The sequence below is a fragment of the Delphinus delphis genome, chromosome 11 (assembly GCF_949987515.2).
Source record: "Delphinus delphis chromosome 11, mDelDel1.2, whole genome shotgun sequence".
NCBI lineage: Eukaryota > Metazoa > Chordata > Mammalia > Artiodactyla > Delphinidae > Delphinus > Delphinus delphis.
Window position 1 is genome coordinate 82,649,720 of NC_082693.1, and position 24,352 is coordinate 82,674,071.

A 24,352-nucleotide genomic window follows, 5' to 3' on the forward strand; every position below is an offset into this window, starting at 1 on the left:
ATACAGAAATGGAGGTGATACATGATGAAACTGCAACAGTGAGGTTATCGAAGCAATGAAATTGGTACAGTACTTTTATATAATTTAGAATGTTAACAGGGATTTTAAAATATTTGTATTGTCCTTTGACAGAGCAATCCTATGTGTGAAAAGGACAGGAAAAAGAAAAGCAGAAAAAATTGAAGTGTTTGTAGAATGTTATTTAAAATAGAGAACTATCTGGATGAGCATAAGTGTTTAACATTGGGGGCAGTGAAACAAATTATAGTTCATTAATTCAATGGATGAATACAGAGTAAAAGTGGTAACTCGAAGATTGTAACAACATGGAATAGATATTTGATACATAAAAATAATCAAGCTATGGGCTCCCCTGGTGGCGCAGTGGTTGGGAGTCCGCCTGCCGATGCAGGGGACACGGGTTCGTGCCCCCGTCCGGGAAGATCCCACATGCCACGTAGTGTCTGGGCCCGTGAGCCATGGCCGCTGAGCCTGCGCCTCCGGAGCCTGTGCTCCGCAATGGGAGAGGCCACGACAGTGAGAGGCCCGCGTACCGCAAAAAAAAAAGAAAAAAGAAAAAAAAAAAAAAAACAAGCTACAAATTTGCAACTACGATTTGATTTTGAATATTCCTATGAGAAAAAGCCAAACAGAAATTAGAAAATTGAGAAAGTTGACTTATTGTCAGGGAATTATGGATGCTTCTCAGTTGTTATTATATATTGGGTAAGTTTTTCAAAATGCATAATATATCCATGCATAAATATACATATACAAAAATTTAATAATAACTATATATATTATTTATTTGTTTTTATTTATTTATTTTATTTTTGGCTGTGTTGGGTCTTCATTGCTGTGTACAGTCTAGTTGCGGTGGGCGGGGGCTACTCTTCGTTGCGGTGCGTGGGCTTCTCATTGCGGTGGCTTCTCTTGTTGCAGAGTGCAGGCTCTAGGTGCACGGGCTTCAGTAGTTGTGGCATGTGGGCTCAGTAGTTGTGGCTCACAGGCTCTAGAGCGCAGGCTCAGTAGTTGTGGCGCACTGGCTTAGTTGCTCCACGGCATGTGGGATCTTCCTGGACCAGGGCTTGAACCCATGTCCCCGGCATTGGCAGGCGGATTCTTAACCACTATGCCACCAGGGAAGTCCTAGATAACTATATATTTTAAGGAGTTTCCTTCTGTAATTCTGGAGTTTGAGGAATTAGAAGAGTGAGACAGTCCTTACAATGGTTATTAGGGTTACAGGCTTTTGAGTCAGATAGACCTGGATTCAAATTCTGCACCTCTGTTCATTAGCTGCATGACCTTGAGCTTCAGTCTCCTCATCCATGAGAAGGGGATGATACCTGAGCTTTGGTGTGAGGATTATTTAGATCAGAACAACACTACCTTTCTTTCTTTCTTTTTTTTGTTTTTTGCGGTACGCGGGCCTCTCACTGTTGTGGTCCCTCCCGCTGCGGAGCACAGGCTCCGGATGCACAGGCTCAGCGGCCATGGCTCATGGACCCAGCCGCTCTGCGGCATGTGGGACCCTCCCGGACCGGGGCACGAACCTGCGTCCCCTGCATCGGCAGGCGGACTCTCAACCACTGCGCCACCAGGGAAGCCCATCACTACCTTTCAATAAATGATGATCATCAAGGAAGAATGACTTCATCCTCAAAAGGACAGTCCACTGAGACCCTTACTTTGAGACAGTGTGACTTCCTTTGACAGAAAGTCAGAATCATTTCAAAGGGAGATGCACAATATTTATTATATTATACATCTTAAAGTTACCCAGTGTAGAGAAAGAAAAAAAATTTCTTTTCTTCTACTCTTCTGGGTCCTCAGCTTGGGTCTCTGTCAACAAAAAACAGAAAAATGAACAGAAGTTTATTAATATGTATATCTCAAATGCACGGGAGAAACTCAGGGATGAGTAACTCAAAGGGATGGCTAGAACTTGGGTGTATATAGCATTTTAACAAAGAAAAAATAAATTTGTATAGAAATGACGGGACAAAGGAAAGCGTTTTAAGGCTTCCAAGGGCGGGAAACTGTGGGAATGTAATATATTGGGGGAAACTAACAGTGAGGTTTGTTTGGTGTCATCTCTGGGCTAACAGTCTAGAACCTCCAGCAAAGGCAATTTATATTTTGTCTTTAGGCAGAAAGGAGGAGGGTAGAGAGAGCTTTTCCTGTTTTCGCTGCTCCTAATTGCCTTCGGCTCAAAACAGTATGTCAAAGAGGCATATTTGGGGGTGACATAATCTGGTTTCCTTCACCAGTAAGGTTGTTTTTCGGGATTTTTGCATTTCTTACCATATAAACTTTACCGTTCCAAGCAGTGGGTGTCATAAGATCTACAGTATTGGGACTTCCCTGGTGGTTCTGTGGCTAAGGCTCCGGGCTCCCAATGAGCCTGGGCTCAATCCCTGGTCAGGGAACTAGATCCCACGTGCCACAACTAAGAGTTTGCATGCCATCACTAAAGACTAAGACCCGGCGCAGCCAAATAAATATTTAAAAGAAAAAAAAAAGGGGCTTCCCTTGTGGCACAGTGGTTAAGAATCCCCCTGCCAATGCAGGGGACACGGGTTCGAGCCCTGGTCCGGGAAGATCCCACATGCTGTGGAGCAACTAAGCCCGTGCGCAACTACTGAACCTGCTCTCTAGAGCCCACGAGCCATAAGTACTGAGCCCGTGTGCCACAAGTACTGAAGCCCGCGTGCCTAGAGCCTGTGCTCCACAACAAGAGAAGCCACCGCAATAAGAAGCCTGTGCAGCAACAAAGACCCAACGCAGACAAAAATAAAATAAATAAAATAAAGTATCCCTTGCTTGAAAAAAAAAAAAGATCTACGGTATCAGAAGCTTTTTGAAAGGAAAGCAGCGCTGTGCTCCTTAGGGCTGCTTGACACCATATGTATGTGTATGCAGGTAGTTACACTTATATACCTATATTAAATATATATATATGTATCCATACTTATTTTATTCTTTCTGCCTTTATAGTCAGACAACTCCTGTATGTTTGTGTTAAAAGTGATTAGCCAGTTGGATTAAGGGACTTACATAAGCAACAGAAAGATAAAATGATCAGGTGAATTCCATTTGATGTCGTAATTCCTCTGCCTCAGGGAGGGTTTTTTAAATCAGATCAGTTGTAGAGTAGGAAAGGGGAAGCAGGAGGGGACAGGGAAAAGCAAGCAAGGGAAGTTGGTGGGTTTTCAGAATGCAGAAACCTAACTAGAGACCTACAGTGGATAACTAAGGATGGCAACTTTTGTGATTTTTTTTAAAAGCTTAATTAAAAGCTTCTGTGTTATTGGATATGGTGGTCACTTCCCCACAGGCTCAGTGATTTCCTGAAATACAAGTCTGTCCATGTTCCTGTTTCCTCACTACCAAAACCAAAACCAAACAAATAAGGTTCTTTTTTTTTGTACATTTTTAGTCTTTTAAAAGATTTTTTATTTTATTTATCTTTTTATACAGCAGGTTCTTATTAGTTATCCATTTTATACATATTAGTGTATATATGTTAATCCCAGTCTCCCAGTTCATCCCACCACCACCACCACACACCCGCCACTTTCCCCCTTGGTGTCCATATGTTCAAACAAATAAGATTCTTAGCAGGGCTCAGGTGATGTGGCCTCTTTGCCCACCTCTCCATTCCCTGCCTTATACTAGCGCGCTTCTTTTTTTTTTTTTTTTTTAATGGTTTATTTATTCAGTTCGGCCACCGGCCATGTGGGATCCTCCCGGGCCAGGGATGGAACCCGTGCCCCGTGCAGTGGAAGCCTGGAGTCCTAACCACTGGACCGCCATGGAAGTCCCCTAGGGTACTTCTCTAGGTCCAGAAAAACAGGCAATTCACCATCTGTGCATTTTCTCCTGCTGTTTCCTTGGACTGGAATGGTAGTCTCACCTTTCTTTGCCTGAAGAGCAATGATTTACTTTAAAAACCTCTACTATCTGTCAGGAACACGTACCTGGCTCTTCATGCGAGCACTGGCCCCAGCCTCTCAGCTCTATTTTTTTTTAAATCTCATATTTATTTAATATTCCATACAATGTATTTTATTTTGACATGTCAGTCTCCTAGACCCCATGAAACTATTTAATCTTTGTATCCTGTCCTCCAGCAGGAGGACAGGACACTCAAGAAATGTTAAGGTGGCTAAAACAAACCCACGTTTGGTTACCAATCACCAGTGACCTCACATACCTTGGGCTCAGAATTCCTCACCTGTATCTCAAAATCACTGTGCCCGCCAGCGCCTTCAGAACACGAATCCCTTTCACAGGGTTTGAAATGTATCAAGTCCCCATTACTCACCAGGCTCCAAGCCTGGGCTAACCCTGATCCATGAGAGAAAGAGAAACCTAACTTCTAGGAAAGAAGAGTCCGCTGTGCGGGGTGGAAGGGGGATTGGGGCGGGGTAGGGGGGAAGCAGCACTGTGGGCAGCACCGGGGCCGTCCAGGCTCGGCCCCCGGCCCTCGCAAACACCCACCTATACACTCCCCTCGGTTTTCAGGTGGACACCATCCACGTGGGTGCCGCATCCGTGCCCCGTGTCCTGGCGAACGTCACCGAACACTTCTGCCCGGACCCCTGCAGCAGGGGCAGCAGCAGCCGTCGCAGTGCGGCGGGATGGGGTGGATGTCACCACGCGCGGGCGGCGGGACCACGGAGAGGAAGCCGTCGAGGTTCGAGGCCCGGCACCCCGGAAACCCCGAGGGAAAGAGGGGCCGGGAGGCGTTGATGCGTTTCCCCGGAGTTGCGCAAGGGCAAGGGCGGCGGGCGGGCTGGGACCGTCTGGGCGGGCATTCCCGCCGCTGCCCCCGCCCGGAGGCCGAACCAAAAGCGAAAGGAACCGGTCCCCCCCCTCCGCCCCCCGCCCCGCGGTCCCGCAGCCCCGGCGTCGCGTTCGCGGGGAGGTCGCCGCGCGCCTGCAAGTCGGCGGGGCCGCCGCTTTGTGACTTCACTCGTTTCGCAACAAGCCCGGGCCGCCCGCGCCCCACCCACCCCCGCGCCGCCTCCTCGCAGCCCGCCGCCTCTCTCCGCTCTCCGCGCTTCCCCTAACTCCGGGGCCGGGCCTGCCCAGCCGTCGCGGAGCCTCCCTCCCGGCCGCCCGTGGCTGTTCGCGCCGTGGCCGCCGCGCCGCGGGTCGGCACGTGCGCGGCCCCCGCCTCCCAGCAGCGCAGAGCAGCCCCCCGTTCCGGGCCCGCAGAGCGCAGCGCCCTCCTGGTGGCGGCGCGATGCTGTGCTTCTTGAGGGGAATGGCCCTCATCCCCTTCCTCCTGGTGACCTGGTCGTCCGCCGCCTTCATCATCTCCTACGTGGTTGCCGTGCTCTCCGGGCACGTCAACCCCTTCCTCCCCTACATCAGGTGAGGAGCCGGGTGGGAGGCAGGACGCGGGACGGGGCAGAGGCACCGCGGGAGAGCACTGCTGATGCGGAGGGAAGGGGTCCAGACCCAGCTGGGGCGTCTTGCAGAAAGATGGAGCACTGACGACCAGGAGGGGGCGCTCCTGGGAGGTACAGGGAGGCAGGGGGTAGGAGCCGAGCAGTTCTGATTTTACCCCGAACACTGAGCAGAGTGGCGTCAGGAGCCATCGAGGATGCACAGGAGAACTTTGAGACTGGGTATGGGACAGAATCTCTGGAAGACGCTTTGGCGGTATTGAAACAAGGATGGATCCTTTTGGATGCCACTCATTGAATGTGTAAGAGGCAGATCCAGGTGTATGCTAGAACAGCTCACGTATTTCACTCCTGCTTCCCAACGTCCTCGTGAAGTGGCTGTCTGGCTCATTTTTCTTGCAAGGAAACTAAGTTTAAGCTGATGTTGAAATTCATCAGTGTGACACTGATGTCACAGCTAAGAAATGGTGGAAGCAGAACTCACACCCAGATTGATTCCCATGCCAGAAGCAACACCATGCTACCTTTGGTAGTGGTGTTTGGAAGACGCTTTAAGCTCTCTTGGATGGAGCTTCCCAAGATCCCTCTGGGTACTGGGCCTTCAAATTGTCAACAGTTGGTGACATCTCTTGTGTTGTCATTATACCATTTCGTCTTTCATGAGTTTTGGCCTCTACCTTTCTTTAATTTTTTTAAAATAAATTTATTTATTTATGGCTGCATTGGGTCTTCGTGGCTGCGCATGGGCTTTCTCTAGTCGTGGCGAGCGGAGGCTCTTCTTTGTTGTGGTGTGCGGGCTCAGTAGTTGTGGCTCACAAGCTCTAGAGCGCAGGCTCGGTAGTTGTGGCGCACAGGCTTAGTTGCTCTATGGCATGTGGGATCTTCCCGAACCAGGGCTCGAACCCGTGTCTCCTGAATTGGCAGGGGGATTCTTAACCACTGTGCCACCAGGGACGTCTGGCCTCTACCTTTCTTGAGAGTCACTTTATCAGTGCCCAGGACATGCGTCTGGATCCTCTTCGTGTGGCTCCCAGCTCTGCGCCTTGACTGTGGTAATGGCGTTCCTTAAACATTTGAAGAATCCATCCTTATCCAAGTGGTGTGACCGCTCTGGGTCTGTATTGATTGGTGAGGGCATTATAAAGTTGGTGACACCCAAGGTTACTGCTTAATTATTGTAGGGATTGTAGAGATTATAGAGGTTGTAGGGCCTCTTCTTTTTGCAGCCATTCTGCCTGGTGAGCAATGCTCTATAATCTCTTTTGTAGGCGAGAAAGGGGAAACGAAGTGAAGCAAGAGGGGACTACAGTTTAAAGATGCAAGGAAGCAAGTGATATGCAGAATAGTACACAGAACCAAATCTGTAGTAATGGTGGTGGTTTTGCCCACGCAAGATGAGGCGTCCCATGCATCGAGGAAACTTTCCCATCAGGCGTGGTGCCCCTGCAGAAACCTCGGCTTGGTTTCTCATGGCTCGTCTCTGTCCCAAGTGCCATTGTCTTGCTTCTCTTGTATCTGAAGTGGGATAGATCCTCTTAGACTGATGTTAAAAGCAAGAGTTCACTCCTGGTAATGCTTTTTATTGAGTAAATAGCAGCTGTGTTTGTTGCCAGTTTGAAGGTCAGGGGCAGGTAGTATTTGGTACACATTGGCTAGGCGATCAGAGGCAGGGTTTGAGTCTTTGTAGAGGTGTCTGATGTAGTTGTGATTAATACCACCTCCAGGTGAGCTACCAGACATTCAGAAATGGGGAAATGAGCTGACAGGACCAACTACTTGTAAGATGCTCAAATCACAGACATTCCAAGGAAGAGGTTTTAAATTTAGCAAGGAAAGGAAACTTTCAGGAAAAAGTGGAATAACAGGAGAAAAAGGCACGAGATTGTTCCCTTGCTGCCGGGAGCCTTCAGCCTACAAACACATGATTGCTTGCCTAAGTGTGCCTGGGGCCTTTAGGTTGTCTGCTCTGTCTGCCTACATGGGTGGCTGGAGCACTGGATTGCCTCTGCTGCCTCCTAGAAAACTAAGTCATTGAGGCCAGGGCAAGGGCAAGATTAGAAGGGCAAGTTTCTGGACGTGATGGGATTAACTCCAGATTTATCCGTTTGGCCCAGACCGTACTTCTCTAACTCATCTCTGCTCTGATGCCTCCTCTTCTTCCTTACCCGCCCCCCCTCCACTTCCCTCCAGACTCCTTGGCCTCCTTCCTGGGTCTTGAGCATGTCAGGCACACCTCTTCCTCCTGGCCTCTGCACTGGCTATTACTATGCCAGAATGTTCTTCCTTACCTCCTTCTTTGTTCAATTATCTCTGTGAGGCCTGCTCTGATGGCCCTATTTAACACTGCACCTTAGTGCTCCTGACACCCCCATCCAGTTTTGTTCTCCATAACACCTATTACCTTCTAACAAACTGTATGATTTACTTATTTATTATGCTGATCATCTGTCTTCGTTTGCTGGAATGTAACATCCATGAAGGCTCTCGATATTTGTTGAATTAATATGTCTTGGGTGCTCAACTGTGAGTATTGCTATTCTTCCCTCCAGGGTAGGGCAGAGCCCTTTAGGGAAGGCTCGGTAAAGTCACTGGTGGTTGGTCAGTGATCTGGACATATTTAGGGTGAGCACCCTTTAACGCGAAGGCATTGTTCAGCCAATCTGATGTTCTGATGTTTTTTAACAACGCTGAACACTTTAAGTAAGAGCCATTGCATTTTACAATTTTGTTTATTTATTTATCTTCCAGTTTTATTGAGCTATAATTGACATACAGCACTGTATACGTTAAAGGTGTACAGCATCACGGATTGACTTACACACGTCATGAAATGATCATCACAATAAGTTTAGTGACTACCCATCATCTCATATAGATACAAAATAAATGTAGGGTCTTCCCTGGTGGCGCAGTGGTTGAGGGTCCGCCTGCCGATGCAGGGGACACGGGTTCGTGCCCCGGTCCGGGAAGATCCCACATGCCGCGGAGCCGCTGGGCCTGTGAGCATGGCCGCTGAGCCTGCGCGTCCGGAGCCTGTGCTCCGCAACGGGAGAGGCCACAACAGCGAGAGGCCCGCGTACCGCAAAAAAAAAAAATAAAAAAATAAAATAAAATAAAATAAAATGAAATAACTAAATAAATGCAAAAGAAACTAGTTTTTCCTTGTGATGAGAACTCTTAAGAATCACTCTCTTAACATACGGCAGTGTTCATTACGTTACTCATGTTGTACGTGACATCACTAGCACTTCCTTGTCTTGCAGCTGGAAGTTGGTACCTTTTGGATACCTTCATGTAACGTCCCCTCTCCCCACCCCCACCTCTGGTAACCACAAATCTGATCTTTTTCTGTTTGTTCTGGAAGTATAATTGACCTACAACACTTTGTTAGTTCCTGGTATACAACATAGTGATTCGGTATCTTTGTACACTAAAAAATGATCACCACTAGCCATTGCATTTTAAATAAGATCCAGAACTGTGGAAGAACCCCTTTGCAGTAGGACAACCAAATTCAGCTTTCTTATCAGATATTTTCTGATAACATTGTTATTCCTCAGTATTTGGGACAAGTGGGCCTATAGCTCTTAGACACATGAAAATATGCTCAATCTCATGAATGGAATAAAAATTCAAATTAAAACTCACTTTTGGGAATTCCCTGGTGGTCCAGTGGTTAGGACTCCAGGCGCTCACTGCCGAGGGCCTGGGTTCGATCCCTGGTTGGGGAACCGAAATCCCATAAGCTGCGCAGCCCGGCTGAAAACAAAACAAAACAAAACAAAAAAACTCACTTTTCATCTACTGGATTGGCGGAAACCCAAATGTTTGATAGCACATTCTATTGGTGAGACTTTGGGGCAACAGGCTCCTGTACACTGCTGGTGGGAATGTAAAGTGATTCAATCTCTATGGAGGGACTTGGGCATTATTTATCAAAATGACACAAATACAATGTCTAAAGTATATTCATAGCACGGCTTTTAATAACAAAAGGCTGGAAACAATACAAATGTCCATCAGTAGAGGACTGGCTTAATAAATGATTTACCCAAGAATATCTCAAACGAAAGCTCTTTTTACATAGAATACTCTCTTTAGAATTTCATTACATTGTTACATGGAAAAAAGCAAGATGCAAACAAAATATACTACCATTGGGGAGGGGAATAATGTGTATCTGTATTTGCTTGCATGAAGAAACTAATAAAAATGGTTTATCTGTGTATGATGGAGGGAGGTGGCCATGGTCAGCAAGACCCTAGCTGATGGAAAAAAAGGGTGGAAATAAGACTTCTCCTGCCACACTTTAAAAAAATTAATCTTTTAATTTTAAGATAATTATAGATTTACATGCAGTTATAAAAAAATAATACAGAAAGATCCCATGTATTTTTTTACCCAGTTTCTCCCAAAGGTAATATCTCTAAACTTGGCATTAACTTTTTATATGAATTTATTTTTTAGGCAAATGGATGTTTCCTATCAGAAAATTAAATTAGAAGCATGGGGATTCAAACAGCCACCAAATTTAGCAAGTTGGAATAACATAGTGTGATGTTTCTGTATTATGAAACCATTAATGCAAGGATGTGAAAACCAAGGACAAATAAAAATCAACCTCAAAGCATTAGTTTAGATTTTTACAGGGGGACACTCATATTTTTTTTTTTTTTTTGGTTATTTATTTTTGGCTGCATTGGGTCTTCGTTGCTGTGCACAGGCTTTCTCTAGTTGTGGCAAGCAGAGACTACTCTTTGTTGCGGTGTGCAGGCTTCTCAGTGCAGTGGCTTCTCTTGTTGTGGAGCATGGGCTCTAGGCGTGTGGGCTTCAGTAGTTGCAGCATGTGGACTCAGTAGTTGTGGCTTGTGGGCTCTAGAGCACAGGCTCAGTAGTTGTGGCTCACAGGCTCTAGAGCACAGGCTCAGCAGTTGTGGCCCACGAGCTTAGTTGTTCCGCTGCATGTGGGATCTTCCCAGACCAGGGCTCGAACCTGTGTCCCCTGCATTGGCAGGCAGATTCTTAACCACTGCGCCACCAGGGAAGCCCTCTATCCACTTTAAAGACACCAAAACTGGAAATGAGATGATTCAGAGTAGATGTGGTTTTTATGCCAGGAGGACATACGGTGGACTCGTACTTATGTAACAGCCTTGGCCCACATCAACACGTAGGCAAATGAATGTTTGTACATTTGTATATTTGTGGTGTGTACATATCCGTATAATTTTTTTATTATTATTTTTTAGTTGAAGTGTAGTTGATTTACAATGTTGTGTGAAAGGGATTCAGTTATACATACGCCTATATCTCTATTTTTCATATTCTTTTCCATTATAGGTTATTATTATAAGATATTAAATATAGTTCCTTGTGCTATACAGTAGGTCCTTGTTATTTATCTATTTTATATATATTAGTGTGTATCTGTTCATCCCAAACTCCTAATTTATCCCTCGCCCCCCAAATCCGTATAATTTTTGATGGCTTCCTGCTTAAACCAACTCTTTTGATTACTAACTACACTGAATTTCAGGCAATGGTGACTTCTGCTTCCCTGTTCAGCTGCAACAATGGGATTCAGGATAATAAATAGCAGGATAATGAGGTCTCTGGGTACAGAGTCACATATTCTCACATGATGTTAATGACATTTCAGTCTTTATAGTGCAGTGATTATTACCTCACAGTATCTAAGCCACAGTATCATAAGACGAAAAGGCAGGCATGCCATTTAAAACTTGGAGCTAGAAAAGTGTCATCCTTGAAATGATAATTTATAGCTTAGAAAGGATAATTTATAGCTTAATATTTTTATCAAAAAGCATTGCCCAAATTAGTTAATTCTATGAAAAACACAGTAAGAACATTGAAGATCCTAAACTTTTGCAGCTTGTAGCATTGTTTGGCTTCTGAGTCAACTGTAAATATATATATAAGTTCTCCTCCATTTAAAGTTTTCATTGTCATTTAATTACATAAAATACTTATTTTTCTCACTGACTTAAACTTGTGGATGTTTTTCTTCTGCTAGTTCTACTTTTTAAAAGGCAGTAGAGTATCGCTCAGAAGTCTTGATGACAATTTTTAAACCTAAGTGCTCAATTTCAACTTAAAAAAGAGTGGTCCACTGAACAGTCCTCTTTCCCTGACAGTAATTGCATTTCAGTCCATCAAGAACATGCATTGTAGAGTCATAGCATGCCAAGGACAACTTACTAAGGTAATGGCTGCAGGAGGGATCACTGGTGTGAACCCGCTTGTAAGATAAACAGTTCTGTAAACTCACATGGAAATGATATTTTATCATAAAAGGAAAGAATATAGCACAGCAGAGGAGAGTTCTGAACTGTGTCCATTGAAATTAGACAGCTCTAGATACATGGCTTGGCTTCCCCATTTAGATACATGGCTTGGCTTCCCCCTCTGTGACCTTGGGCAGTTTCTTTTCTAAGACTCAGTTTCTTCATCTTTAAGATGATGATAAGTACTTTCCTTATAATATTCTGAAGACCAAATAAGATGAAGGCAAGTGTAAGTGCTGAGGAAATGTTTTTTTCCTTTTGTAATATTAGCAGCGATAGTCCAAGCAGGGATTATTTTTTTTAGAGACTCTCCTCAGAAAAAATTTCAGAATCTGACCGCTTATGCCTCCCTCTTCATTACCATTCTGGTCCAAGCCACTGTCCTCTCTTGATAAACTACTGAAATCACTTCCTAAGTCTCCCTGGTCCATGCCTGCCCATCCATAGTCTTTTTGCAACATCCTTTAAAAACGTCAATCAACTTCATATCACTTCCCTGCTCTCAGCCCTCAGTGGCTTCCCATCATGTTTAGAGTAACATTCAGAGTCCTTACCATGACCCACGGGGCTCTCCATGACCCCCTCGCCCATGTGCACACAGGTCCTTGCTTACTCCCCTCCAGCCACGCCTCCTTCCTTGCAGTTGCTCTAATATATTGCCACCTTCTGGCCTCTGACTTGGCTCTTCCCTCTGCTTGTAATTTTCCTGGCCCAAATATTCATTCAGATCTCTGTTCAAGGACCCTCCCCAGATTACCCTGTCTCGAGTGGGTGGCTCATCTGTCTCTCTCTGTCCTCTTATCCAGCTTGCCTCTTCTTCACAGCATTCATCACTCCTAGACGATTAAAAAAATTTTTTTTTAATTTATTTGTTTTTGACTGCATTGGGTCTTTGTTGCTGTACGAGGGCTTCTCATTGTGGTGGCTTCTCTTGTTGCAGAGCATGGGCTGTAGGCGCGTGGGCTTCAGTAGTTGTGGCACACGGGCTTAGTTACTCCGCGGCAGGTGGGATCTTCCTAGACCAGGGTTCAGAACCCGTGTCCCCTGCACTGGCAGGCGGATTCTTAACCACTGTGCCACCAGGGAAGTCCCACTCCTAGACGATTTTTATTGCCCCCCACAGAATGTAATTCCACAAAGAAGGGGCTTTTTCTGTTTTACTTACCACTGCATTCCCCCTGCTACAAAATTGCCTGTTACATAGAAGGCAATCAGTAACTAAACGTTGAATCAATGAATCTTTGAATTTTTTTGTTAGATACTAAGGTTCTCGAAGGTAGTGAATTACCTTTTCATCTTTGTATCCTCATCACCCGACACAGTTCCCAACACATAGGAGATGCTTAACAGTATTTAAAAAAATTTTTTTTACACTGAATTTAAAATTTAGTGTAAACGAACATTGAATACGAACATTGAAACTTTTTTCCACAAGTCTTTAAGGACAACTTAATCTTGTTATTCTATTCCTGAAACTAATAGCTGTTTCAAGATAACAATAATTTGATTTTCTGATTAATAAATTAATATAGGTATTTAAGAAATTAATTTCCTCTAAACAATCAAATTTGATTACAAAAATCTTTAGTTAAATTTTCTTAAAATGTTAAAACTACATGGAAGTAGTTTGACCTAGCGATGGCAGACCAGCTTGTTTCTCACTAAACTTCCTTTTTTAAATTTTTTAAATTAATTTTTATTGGAGTATAGCTGTTTTACAATGTTGTTTAACAGTATTTTAAAAATGTTGTATGAGTGAACAAAGAGGGAACTTGGGTTGATAGAGGGCAACTGCATGTGAATAGAGTGAGAAAAGAGCAAGTTTTTTGCATTTATGATCAGGATATTCTTTTTAAATTTAAAACTAGTTGAATATAATATTGTCGATCAACCACACCTCAAAAAAAATAGTTGATATAGCTATAGGGTACCTCCCACTCTAGAATAATCACTGAGTGAAGCTGCCAAAAAGTTAGCCCTAATAATTTAAAGTAATAAAATGGAATGACTTTTTTTTTTTTTTTGGCCATGTGGCTTGTGGGATCTTAGTTCCCCAGCCAGGAATTGAACCCTGGCCACGGCAGTGAAGGCACCGAGTCCTAACCACTGGACAACCAGGGAATTCCCTGGAATGACTTTTTATTATCATACTTATTTTTTTTAAATAATATATTTAAATATGAAGACAAAGGAAGTAATGGTCTCCTTATACGGGTGCATTAAGTGCTTTTGGTTCTAGGTTCTGACTAATCTTCCAAGCAATGGGCCTAGGATTTTAGGACAGTCTAATAAAACTGTTTGGGCATGCAGATAATTTTGCATACTGCCAGCATCTCAGTCCCCACAGTAAACCATGACCCCAGGCTTCAGAGTAATGGAATCACGTGTATCCAATGATTTAAAGAACAGTATTCGACCAAGCTTATATTATCATGCGTGTTTTTTTTTAATTTTTTAATTTAATTTTTTTTTATACAGCAGGTTCTTATTAGTTATCCATTTTATACACATCAGTATGTACATATCAATCCCAATCTCCCAATTCATCACACCACCACCACCATCACCACCGCTTTCCCCCCTTGGTGTCCATACGTTTGTTCTCTGCATCTGTGTCTCTATTTCTGCCCTGCAAACCAGTACATCTATACCATTTTTCTAGGTTCCACATATATGCGTTAATATACGATTTTTGTTTTTCTCTTTCTGACTTACTTCACTCTGTATGACAGTCTCTAGGTCCATCCACATCTCTACAAATAACCCACTTTCGTTCCTTTTTATGGCTGAGTAATATTCCATTGTATATATGTGCCACATCTTCTTTATCCATTCGTCTGTCAATGGGCATTTAGGTTGCTTCCATGACCTGGATATTGTAAATAGTGCTGCAATGAACATTGGGGTGCATGTGTCTTTTTGAATTATGGTTTTCTCTCGGTATATGCCCAGGAGTGGGATTGCTGGGTCGTATGGTAGTTCTGTTTTTCCTTTTTTAAGGAACCTCCATACTCTTCTCCATAGTGGCCATATCAATTTACATTCCCACGAACAGTGCAAGAGGGTTCCCTTTTCTCCACACCCTCTCCAGCATTTGTTGTTTGTAGATTTTCTGATGATGCGCATTCTAACTGGTGTGAGATGATACCTCATTGTAGTTTTGATTTGCATTTCTCTAATAATTAGTGATGTTGAGCAGCTTTTCATGTGTTTCTGATGATGCCCATTCTAACCAGTGTGAGGTGATACCTCATTGTAGTTTTGATTTACATTTCTCTAATACTTAGTGATGTTGAGCAGCTTTTCATGTGCTTCTTGGCCATCTGTATGTCTTCTTTGGAGAGGTGTCTATTTAGGTCTTCTGCCCATTTTTGCATTGGGTTGTTTGTTTCTTTAATATTGAGCTGCATGAGCGGTTTATATACTTTGGAGATAAATTCTTTGTCAGTTGATTCGTTAGCAAATATTTTTTCCCATTCTGAGGGTTGTCTTTTTGTCTTGTTCGTAGTTTCCTTTGCTTTGCAAAAGCTTTTAAATTTCATTAGGTCCCATTTGTTTATTTTTGTTTTTATTTCCATTACTCTAGGAGGTGGAGCAAAAAAGATCTTGCTGCGATTTATGTCAAAGAGTGTTCTTCCTATGCTTTCCTCTAAGAGTTATAGTGTCCGGTCTTACATTTAGGTCATGAATCCATTTTGAATTTATTTTTGTGTATGGTTTTAGGGAGTGTTCTAAATTCACTCTTTTACATGTAGCTGTCCAGTTTTCCAGGCACCACTTACTGAAGAGGCTGTCTTTTCTCCATTGTATATTTTTGCCTCCTTTGTCATAGATTAGTTGACCATAGGTGCGTGGATTTATCTCTGGGCTTTCTATCCTGTTCCATTGATCTATATTTCTGTTTTTGTACCAGTACCATATTTTCTTGATTACTGTAGCTTTGTAGTATAGTCTGAAGTCAGGGAGTCTGATTCCTCCAGCTCCATTTTTTTCCTTCAGGACTGCTTTGGTGAGACTTCCCTGGTGATGCAGTGGTTAAGAATTCGCCTGCCAGTGTAGGGGACAAGGGTTCAAGCCCTGGTCCAGGAAGATCCCACATGCCATGGAGCAATAAGCCTGTGTGCCACAACTACTGAGCCTGTGCTCTAGAGCCCATGAGCCACAACTACTGAGCCTGCGCCCCACAACTATTGCAGCCCACGTGCCTAGAGCCTGTGCTCCAGAACAAGAGAAGCCCGCACACCACAACAAAGAGTAGTCCCCACTCACTGCAACTAGAGAAAGCCCGCGCACAGCAACGAAGACCCAGCGCAGCCAATAAATAAATAAATTTATTTTTAAAAAAAAGAAAGTTAAAAATAAAAAAGTGCTTTGGCTATTTGGGGTCTTTTGTGACTCCATACAAATTTTAAGATTTTTTGTTCTAGTTCTGTAAGAAATGCCATTGGTAATTTGATAGGGATTGCATTGAATCTGTAGATTGCTTTGGGTAGTATAGTCATTTTCACAATATTGATTCTTCCAATCGAAGAGCATGGTATATCTCTCCATCTGTTTGTGTCATCTTTGATTTCTTTCATCAGTGTCTCATAGTTTTCTGAGTACAGGTCTTTTACCTCCTTAGGTAGGTTTATTCCTAGGTATTTTATTCTTTTTGTTGCAATGGTGAATGGGATTGTATCCTTAATTTTTCTTTCTGATCTTTCGTTGTTAACGTATAGGAATGCAAGAGATTTCTGTGCATTAATTTTTCATCCTGTAACTTTATCAGATTCATTGATTAGCTCTAGTAGTTTTCTGGTGGCATCTTTAGGATTCTCTATGTGTAGTATCATGTCATCTGCAAACAGTGACAGTTTTACGTCCTCTTTTCCAGTTTGGATTACTTTTTCTTCTCTGATTGCCGTGGCTAGAACTTCAAAACTATGTTGAATAATAGTGGTGAGAGTGGACATCCTTGTCTCGTTCCTGATCTTAGAGGAAATGCTTTCAGTTTTTCACCATTGAGAATGATGTTTGCTGTGGGTTTGTCATATATGGCCTTTATTATGTTGAGGTAGGTTCCCTCTATGCCCACTTTCTGGAGAGTTTTTATCATAAATGGGTGTTGAATTTTGTCAAAAGCTTTTTCTGCATCTATTGAGATGATCATATGGTTTTTATTCTTCAATTTGTTAATATGGTGTATCACATTGAGTGATTTGCATATATTGAAGAATCCTTGCATTCCTGGGGTAAATCCCACTTGATCATGGTGTTTGATCCTTTTAATGTGTTGTTGGATTCTGTTTGCTAGTATTTTGTTGAGGATTTTTGCATCTATATTCATCAGTGATATTGGTCTGTAATTTTCTTTTCTTGTAGTATCTTTGTCTGGTGTTGGTATCAGGGTGATGGTGGCCTCATAGAATGAGTTTGGAAGTGTTCCTTCCTCTGCAATTTTTTGGAAGAGTTTGAGAAGGTTGGGTGTTAGCTCTTCTCTAAATGTTTCATAGAATTCACCCGTGAAGACATCTGGTCCTGGACTTTTGTTTGTTGAAAGATTTTTAATCACAGTTTCAATTTCATTACTTGTGATTCGACTTTTCATATTTTCTATTTCTTCCTGGTTCAGTCTTGGAAGTTTATACCTTTCTAAGAATTTGTCCATTTCTTCCAGGTTGTCCATTTTATTGGCATAGAGTTGCTTGTAGTAGTCTCCTAGGATGCTTTGTATTTTTGCGATGTCCATTGTAACTTCTCCTTTTTCATTTCTAGTTTTTTTTTTTGTTTGTTTTTTTGTGGTACGTGGGCCTCACTGTTGTGGCCTCTCCCATTGTGGAGCACAGGCTCTGGATTTGCAGGCTCAGCGGCCACGGCTCACGGGCCCAGCCGCTCCGCGGCATGTGGGACCTTCCTGGACCAGGGCACGAACCCGTATCCCCTGCATTGGCAGGCGGACTCTCAACCACTGCACCACCAGGGAAGCCCTCTGGTTTTATTGATTTGAGTCCTCTCCCTCTTTTTCTGATGAGTCTGGCTAATAGTTTATCAGTTTTGTTTAACTTCTCAAAGAACCAGCTTTTAGTTTTATTGATGTTTGCTATTGCTTTCTTTGTTTCTATTTCATTTATTTCTGCTCAGATCTTTATGATTTCTTTCCTTCTGCTAACTTTGGGTTTTGTTTGTTCTTCTTTCTCTAGTTCCTTTAGGTGTAAGTTTTGAGATATTTTGATTTTGAGATTTCAAAATTTGAGATTTTTCTTGTTTCTTGAGGTAGGCTTGTATTGCTATAAACTTCCCTCTTAGAACTGCTTTTGCTGCATCCCATAGGTTTTGGATTGCCGTGTTTTCGTTGTCATTTGTCTCTAGGTATTTTTTGATTTCTTCTTTGATTTCTTCAGTGACCTCTTGGTTATTTAGTAACGTATTGTTTAGCCTCCATGTGTTTGTGTTTTTTACATTTTTTCCCATGTAGTTGATTTCTAATCTCATAGCATTGTGGTTGGAAAAGATGCTTGATATGATTTCAATATTCTTAAATTTACCGAAGCTTGATTTGTGACCCAAGATGTGATCTATCCTGGAGAATGTTTCTTGTGCACTTGAGAAGAAAGTGTAATCTGCTGTTTTTGGATAGAATGTCCCATAAATATCAATTAAATCTATCTGGTCTATTTTGTCATTTAAAGCTTGTGTTTCCTTATTAATTTTCTGTCTGGATGATCTGTCCATTGGTGTAAGTGAGGTGTTAAAGTCCCCCACTATTTTTGTGTTACTGTCGATTTCCTCTTTTATAGCTGTTAGCAGTTGCCTTATGTATTGAGGTGCTCCTATGTGTTGGGTGCATATATATTTATAATTGTTATGTCTTCTTCTTGGATTGATCCCTTGATCATCCAAGGTAGTGTCCTTCCTTGTCTCTTGTAACATTCTTTATTTTAAAGTCTGTTTTATCTGATATGAGTATTGCTACTCCAGCTTCCTTTTGATTTCCATTTGCATGGAATATATTTTCCATCCCCTCACTTTCAGTCTGTATGTGTCCCTAGGTCTGAAGTGGGTCTCTTGTAGACAGCATATATATGGGTCTTGTTTTCGTATCCATTCAGCAAGCCTGTGTCTTATGGTTAGAGCATTTATTCCAGTCACGTTTAAGGTAATTATTGATATGTATGTTCCTATTACCGTTGTCTTAACTGTTATGGGTTTGTTTTTGTAGGTCCTTTACTTCTCTTGTGTTTCAACTTAGAGAAGTTCCTTTAACATTTGTTGTAGAGCTAGTTTGGTTGGTGCTGAATTCTCTTAGCTTTTGCTTGTCTGTAAAGCTTTTGATTTCTCCATCGAATCTGAATGAGATCCTTGCTGGGTAGAGTAATCTTGGTTGTAGGTTTTTCCCTTTCATCACTTTAAATATACTGTGCCACTCCCTTCTGGCTTGTAGAGTTTCTGCTGAGAAATCAGCTGTTAACCTTATGGGAGTTCCCTTGTATGTTATTTGCCATTTTCCCCTCGTTGCTTCCAATAATTTTTCTTTGTCTTTAATTGTTGGCAATTTGATTACTATGTGTCTTGGTGTGTTTCTCCTTGGGTTTATCCTGCCTGGGACTCTCTGTGCTTCCTGGACTTGGGTGGCTATTTCCTTTCCCATGTTAGGGAAGTTTTTGACTATAATCTCTTCAAATATTTTCTCAGGTCCTTTCTCTCTCTCTTCTCCTGGGACCCCTATAATTCGAATGTTGTTGTGTTCAATGTTGTCCCAGAGGTCTCTTAGGCTGTCTTCATTCCTTTTTATTCTTTTTTCTTTATTCTGTTCCTTAGTAGTGAATTCCACCATTCTGTTTTTCAGGTCACTTATCCGTTCTTTTGCCTCAGTTATTCTGCTATTGACTCCTTGTAGTGTATTTTTCATTTCAGTTATTGTATTGTTGATCTCTGTTTGTTCTTTAATTCTTCTGGGTCTTTATGAAACATTTCTTGCTTCCTCTCAATCTTGCCTCCATTCTTTTTCCGAGGTCCTTATCATCTTCAGTATCATTTTTCTGAATTCTTTTTCTGGAAGGTTGCCTATCTCCACTTCATTCAGTTGTTTTTATGGGGTTTTATCTTGTTCCTTCATCTGGTACATAGCCCTCTGACTTTTTATCCTGTCTGTCTTTCTGTGAATGTGGTTTTCCTTCCACAGGCTGCAGGATTGTAGTTCTTTTTGCTTCTGCTGTCTGTCCTCTGGTGGATGAGGCTATGTAAGAGGCTTGTGCAAGCTTCCTGATGGGAGGGATTGGTGATGGGTAGAGCTGGGTGTTGCTCTGGTGGGCAGAGCTCAGTAAAACTTTAGTATGCTTGTCTGCTGATGGATGGGGCTGGGTTCCCTCCCTGTTGGTTTGGCCTGAGACAAACCAGCACTGGAGCCTACTCAGCTCTTGGTGGAGCTAATGGTGGACTCTGGGAGGGCTCTCACCTAGGAGTACTTCCCAGAACTTCCGCTGCCAGTGTCCTTGTCCTCACGGTGAGACACAGCCACCCCCCACCTCTGCAGGATACCCTCCAACACTAGCAGGTAGGTCTGGTTCAGTCTCCTATGGGGTCACTGCTCCTTCCCCTGGGTGCTGATGCACACACTACTTTGTGTGTGCCCTCCAAGAGTGGAGACTCTGTTTCCCCCAGTCCTGTTGAAGTCCTGCAATCAAATTCCGCTGGCCTTCAAAGTCTGATTCTCTCGGAATTCCTCCTCCCGTTGCTAGACCCCCAGGTTGGGAAGCCTGACGTGGGGCTCAGAACCTTCACTCCATTGGGTGGACTTCTGTGGTAAAATTGTTCTCCAGTCTGTGAGTCACCCACCCAGCAGCTATGGGATTTGATTTTATTGTGATTGCGCCCCTCCTACTGTCTCATTGCAGTGTCTCCTTTGTTTTCGGATGTGGGGTATCTTTTTTGGTGAGTTCCAGTGTCTTCCTGTTGATGATTCCTCAGCAGTTAGCTGTGATTCTGGTGCTCTCGCAAGAGGGAGTGAGCACACGTCCTTCTACTCCGCCATCTTGAACCTATGCACGTCTTATTTGTATTGTTTTTATCCCTTTGAGCACCAAGTGATTATGAAGTGGCTTAACATCATAAATTAGTTCGGAGAAAGGTGTTAGATAAACCGCTTGGAATTTTCCGTGATGAACAAAACTTGTAGAAATCTAAACACAGTAAATATAGTTGTAAATTGATTTCCTAGGCACAAGTGTGTACACATAACAGCCTCAACAGCTTCTAAGCCACATGCAAATGAACAATTAGTTCCTATCCCCCTGTACAGTTTCCAGGAAGTGCCTCATTTACTAGGAGGCAAGTGAGGACGTGGATGGATCTGGGCCAGGTCTTTAAGCCATGTGATACAGAATGATGTCGTGGGAGTTGGGTAAGGGGACTACTTCTGCCACATTGGGAGGCAACTGCTTTGGCATGGCATTCATTCTCCATTTTCCTGAATCAGGTGCCCAAGTACAGCTGTGCCAACCAAATCCTACTACCTCTGCCTTTGCACAATATGATCATTTACTGTGAGCATAAAAAATGTAAAAGAAAAAGAGGCTACCAACAGGTTCTCTTGGCACCCCCTTGGTGTTATGTTCATCTGGATTCCAGTGTCAGGTGGAAGGTGTGATACAGTATTTACTTATGATGTAAAATAATAGCTTGGAGACCAAAAGAAAGACTGAAAAGAACATTTTAAGGTAAGAGAGGTTTTCATATATATATATATATATATATATATATATATATATATATATATATGTATGTATGTATATATGTGTGTGTATATATATATATATATTAAAAAATATATACATATATTATTTTTAAAGAAAATCACTTGTTAACATTTATTTTTTATTTTTTTATTTTTTTTGCGGTACGCGGGCCTCTCACTGCTGTGGCCTCTCCCATTGCGGAGCACAGGCTCCGGACGTGCAGGCTCAGCGGCCATGGCTCACGGGCCTAGCTGCTCCGCGGCATGTGGGATCTTCCCAGACCAGGGCACAAACCCGTGTCCCCTGCATCAGCAGGCAGACTCTCAACCACTGCGCCACCAGGGAAGCCCACTTGTTAACATTTAAAAATCTCCCTCCATGTGACTTCAAGCTACCAGGACAGAGCCACTCCCCCACGCCGTCCCCCAACACACACACACACACACACACACACACACACACACACACACACGCACACACACCCTTAATATTCTCCTCACCTCTTCTGCTGAAGAATTTAACCTTCATGACAATGTTACCCCAAAAAGTGGGTTCACCTCTTGGTAGGTGTCAAGCCAGTAGACACAGCCAAGCCAAACAATGGAAGAAGGAAGGATTTATTACTTGCAGCAAGTAAGGAGAACACCAGGGATCTTTCCCAAAGCAGAGTCTCCCCAAACAGCAACACTGGGGAAGCTTTAAGCTAGGTTACCTGAGTACTCATGAAGGGGCTTGAACAGAGGAGAATTCAGCATAGAATTGGGGCAAAGGTCGACAATGTCCAAGCTTTAGTCAGTTGATGTCAGGAGGATCAGAAAAAGTCGACATTCTCATCCCTCAGGTTCCAGTGGATCTGGTGGATGAGCCCTCCAGAGGGGTTTAAATTCTGTGAAACAGTTCCAGAAAGTGCTTCAGGCTAATCTTTACCATTGAAACAGAACTGGGAGTCTTTACAACTGACTTATTATCTTTGCTATTGTTACTCACCTTGCCTGGTAACAGTTGTTTGTTCCTTTGTTCCCTTAAGATCATTACTGCTGAGACCTGTTCAAGGGCAAGCATTGCAGCCAGGCTTAGATCACAAAATGGTTTAGGGCTAAATGGCTTCTCTAATGTCAAAAAGCTATATCTGGTTCTTTTCCTCCAGGGCCCCCCTACCCTACCTGCTTACAATGACAGGCTGCTTTGGGAACTTTCTCTTCTCCAGAACTGCCTGATCACACCACATCAATGATCGGAGCACCTCCAGTCTTGTTTTTGGTAGCATTTCCCCCGTGTCTGCTCACTGATCAAGGTCCACAGTTTATCATTGTTGACAGTGGGGCAGAAGCTCCGATTCCTCTTTTAAGTGGTGATGCCTCATTCCAACTTTCACAAAGTAACCTCGGTGATATTTGTCAAAGCTGATCCTGTGGTGATGGATGCCATCCGCGTTACCCAGGCCTCTGGGTGCTTCCGACGTTTGATGATGCAGCCATGGCATGACTGCGTGGCACGCGGCCCCTAAGTTTCTGGGTCTTCCTTAGTCAGCATGGCATGTCAGTGGCTGAGATGAAAGAGGGAGCCTTCTGTTTGTATTAACGATAGTAGGCAACCACTACTATCCTTAAAAGTTCTTAGAAGTGGCCACAGTTTCATTTTCTGCTTGGAAAGTTTTCTTTCTTTTTTCTTTTCTTTTTTTTTTTTTTTTTTTTTTGGCCGCTGCAAGCTGCATGGCTTGCAGGTTCATAGTTCCCTGACCAGGGACTGAACCCATGCCCTCAGCAGTGAAAGCACAAAGTCCTAACCACCGGACCACCAGGGAATTCCCTGGAAACTTTCTTGAAATACTTTTTCTTTTTAAATTTTATACAAAATTTTATTGACATATAGTTGATTTACAATGTTGTGTTAATTTCAACTGTACAGCAAAGTGATTCAGTTATACATATATATATATATATATATACACATTCTTTTTCATATTCTTTTCCAGTATGGTTTATCACAGGATATTGAATATAGTTCCCTATGCTATATGGTAGGACTTTGTTGTTTATATCTTAAATTGTTTTTTAATTAATTAATTTTATTTATTTTTGGCTGTGTTGGGTCTTCTTTGCTGCGCGCAGGCTTTCTCTAGTTGTGGTGAGCGGGGGCTACTCTTCGTCGTGGTGCGCGGGCTTCTCATTGCGGTGGCTTCTCTTGTTGCAGAGCATGGGCTCTAGGCACGCGGGCTTCCGTAGTTGTGGCTCGCAGGGCTCTAGAGCGCAGGCTCAGTAGTTGGCCGCATGGGCTTCGTTGCTCTGTGGCATGTGGGATCTTCCTGGACCAGGGCTCGAACCTGTGTCCCCTGCATCGGCAGGCGGATTCTTAACCACTGCGCCACCAGGGAAGCCCCCCTCTTGAAATATTCTTAAGCAAAATTTCACCAAATGGGGGACTTCCCTGGTGTCCAGTGGTAACGACTCCATGCTCCCAATGCAGGGGGCCTGGGTTCGATCACCGGTGAGGGAATTGGATCCTGCATGCTGCAACTGAGACCCGGCGCAGCCAAATAAATAAATAAATAAAATTTTAAAAATCACCAAATGTAGTTTAGGTACCACTTTGTCACTTAATGGAAATAAATCACACACTGACCACTCTTACCTGATAAATAGGGAAATTTGTGACTCAGATTGTACTAACACATGGTAGGTGTCCCATAAATATTTTGTTGATGAGTGGATAAAGTTTATGGTTATTTTTGCAGCCAAATAAAAACTTTTTAAAAGATGATTTCATTTAATCAAACAACTGGTTATGAATACAGTGCATTCATATTTTCCCCTATGTTTGTAGTATTGATGTTTCCTATGCTGTAGTGCCAAGCGTAGGAATGTAGGCCCATTGGTACTCATGCATTGATGGTGGGTGTTATAGACTGAGT

At 43.1% G+C, this 24,352-nt stretch overlaps 1 protein-coding gene and 1 pseudogene across 1 annotated transcript in view; one reads left to right on the top strand and one right to left on the bottom strand.

Moving 5' to 3' along the window:
• Positions 1-5,079: 5,079 nt before the first annotated feature.
• DRAM1 (DNA damage regulated autophagy modulator 1) overlaps positions 5,080-24,352 on the top strand; it is a 44,460-nt gene continuing 25,187 nt past the window's right edge. Inside the window, exon 1 of the mRNA XM_060025480.1 lies at positions 5,080-5,385. Within this exon, the coding sequence (XP_059881463.1) occupies positions 5,255-5,385 (131 nt within the window). The 5' untranslated portion in view covers positions 5,080-5,254. The remainder of the gene's footprint in view (positions 5,386-24,352) is intronic.
• Positions 21,216-22,979, bottom strand: LOC132433293 (large ribosomal subunit protein uL15-like; annotated as a pseudogene).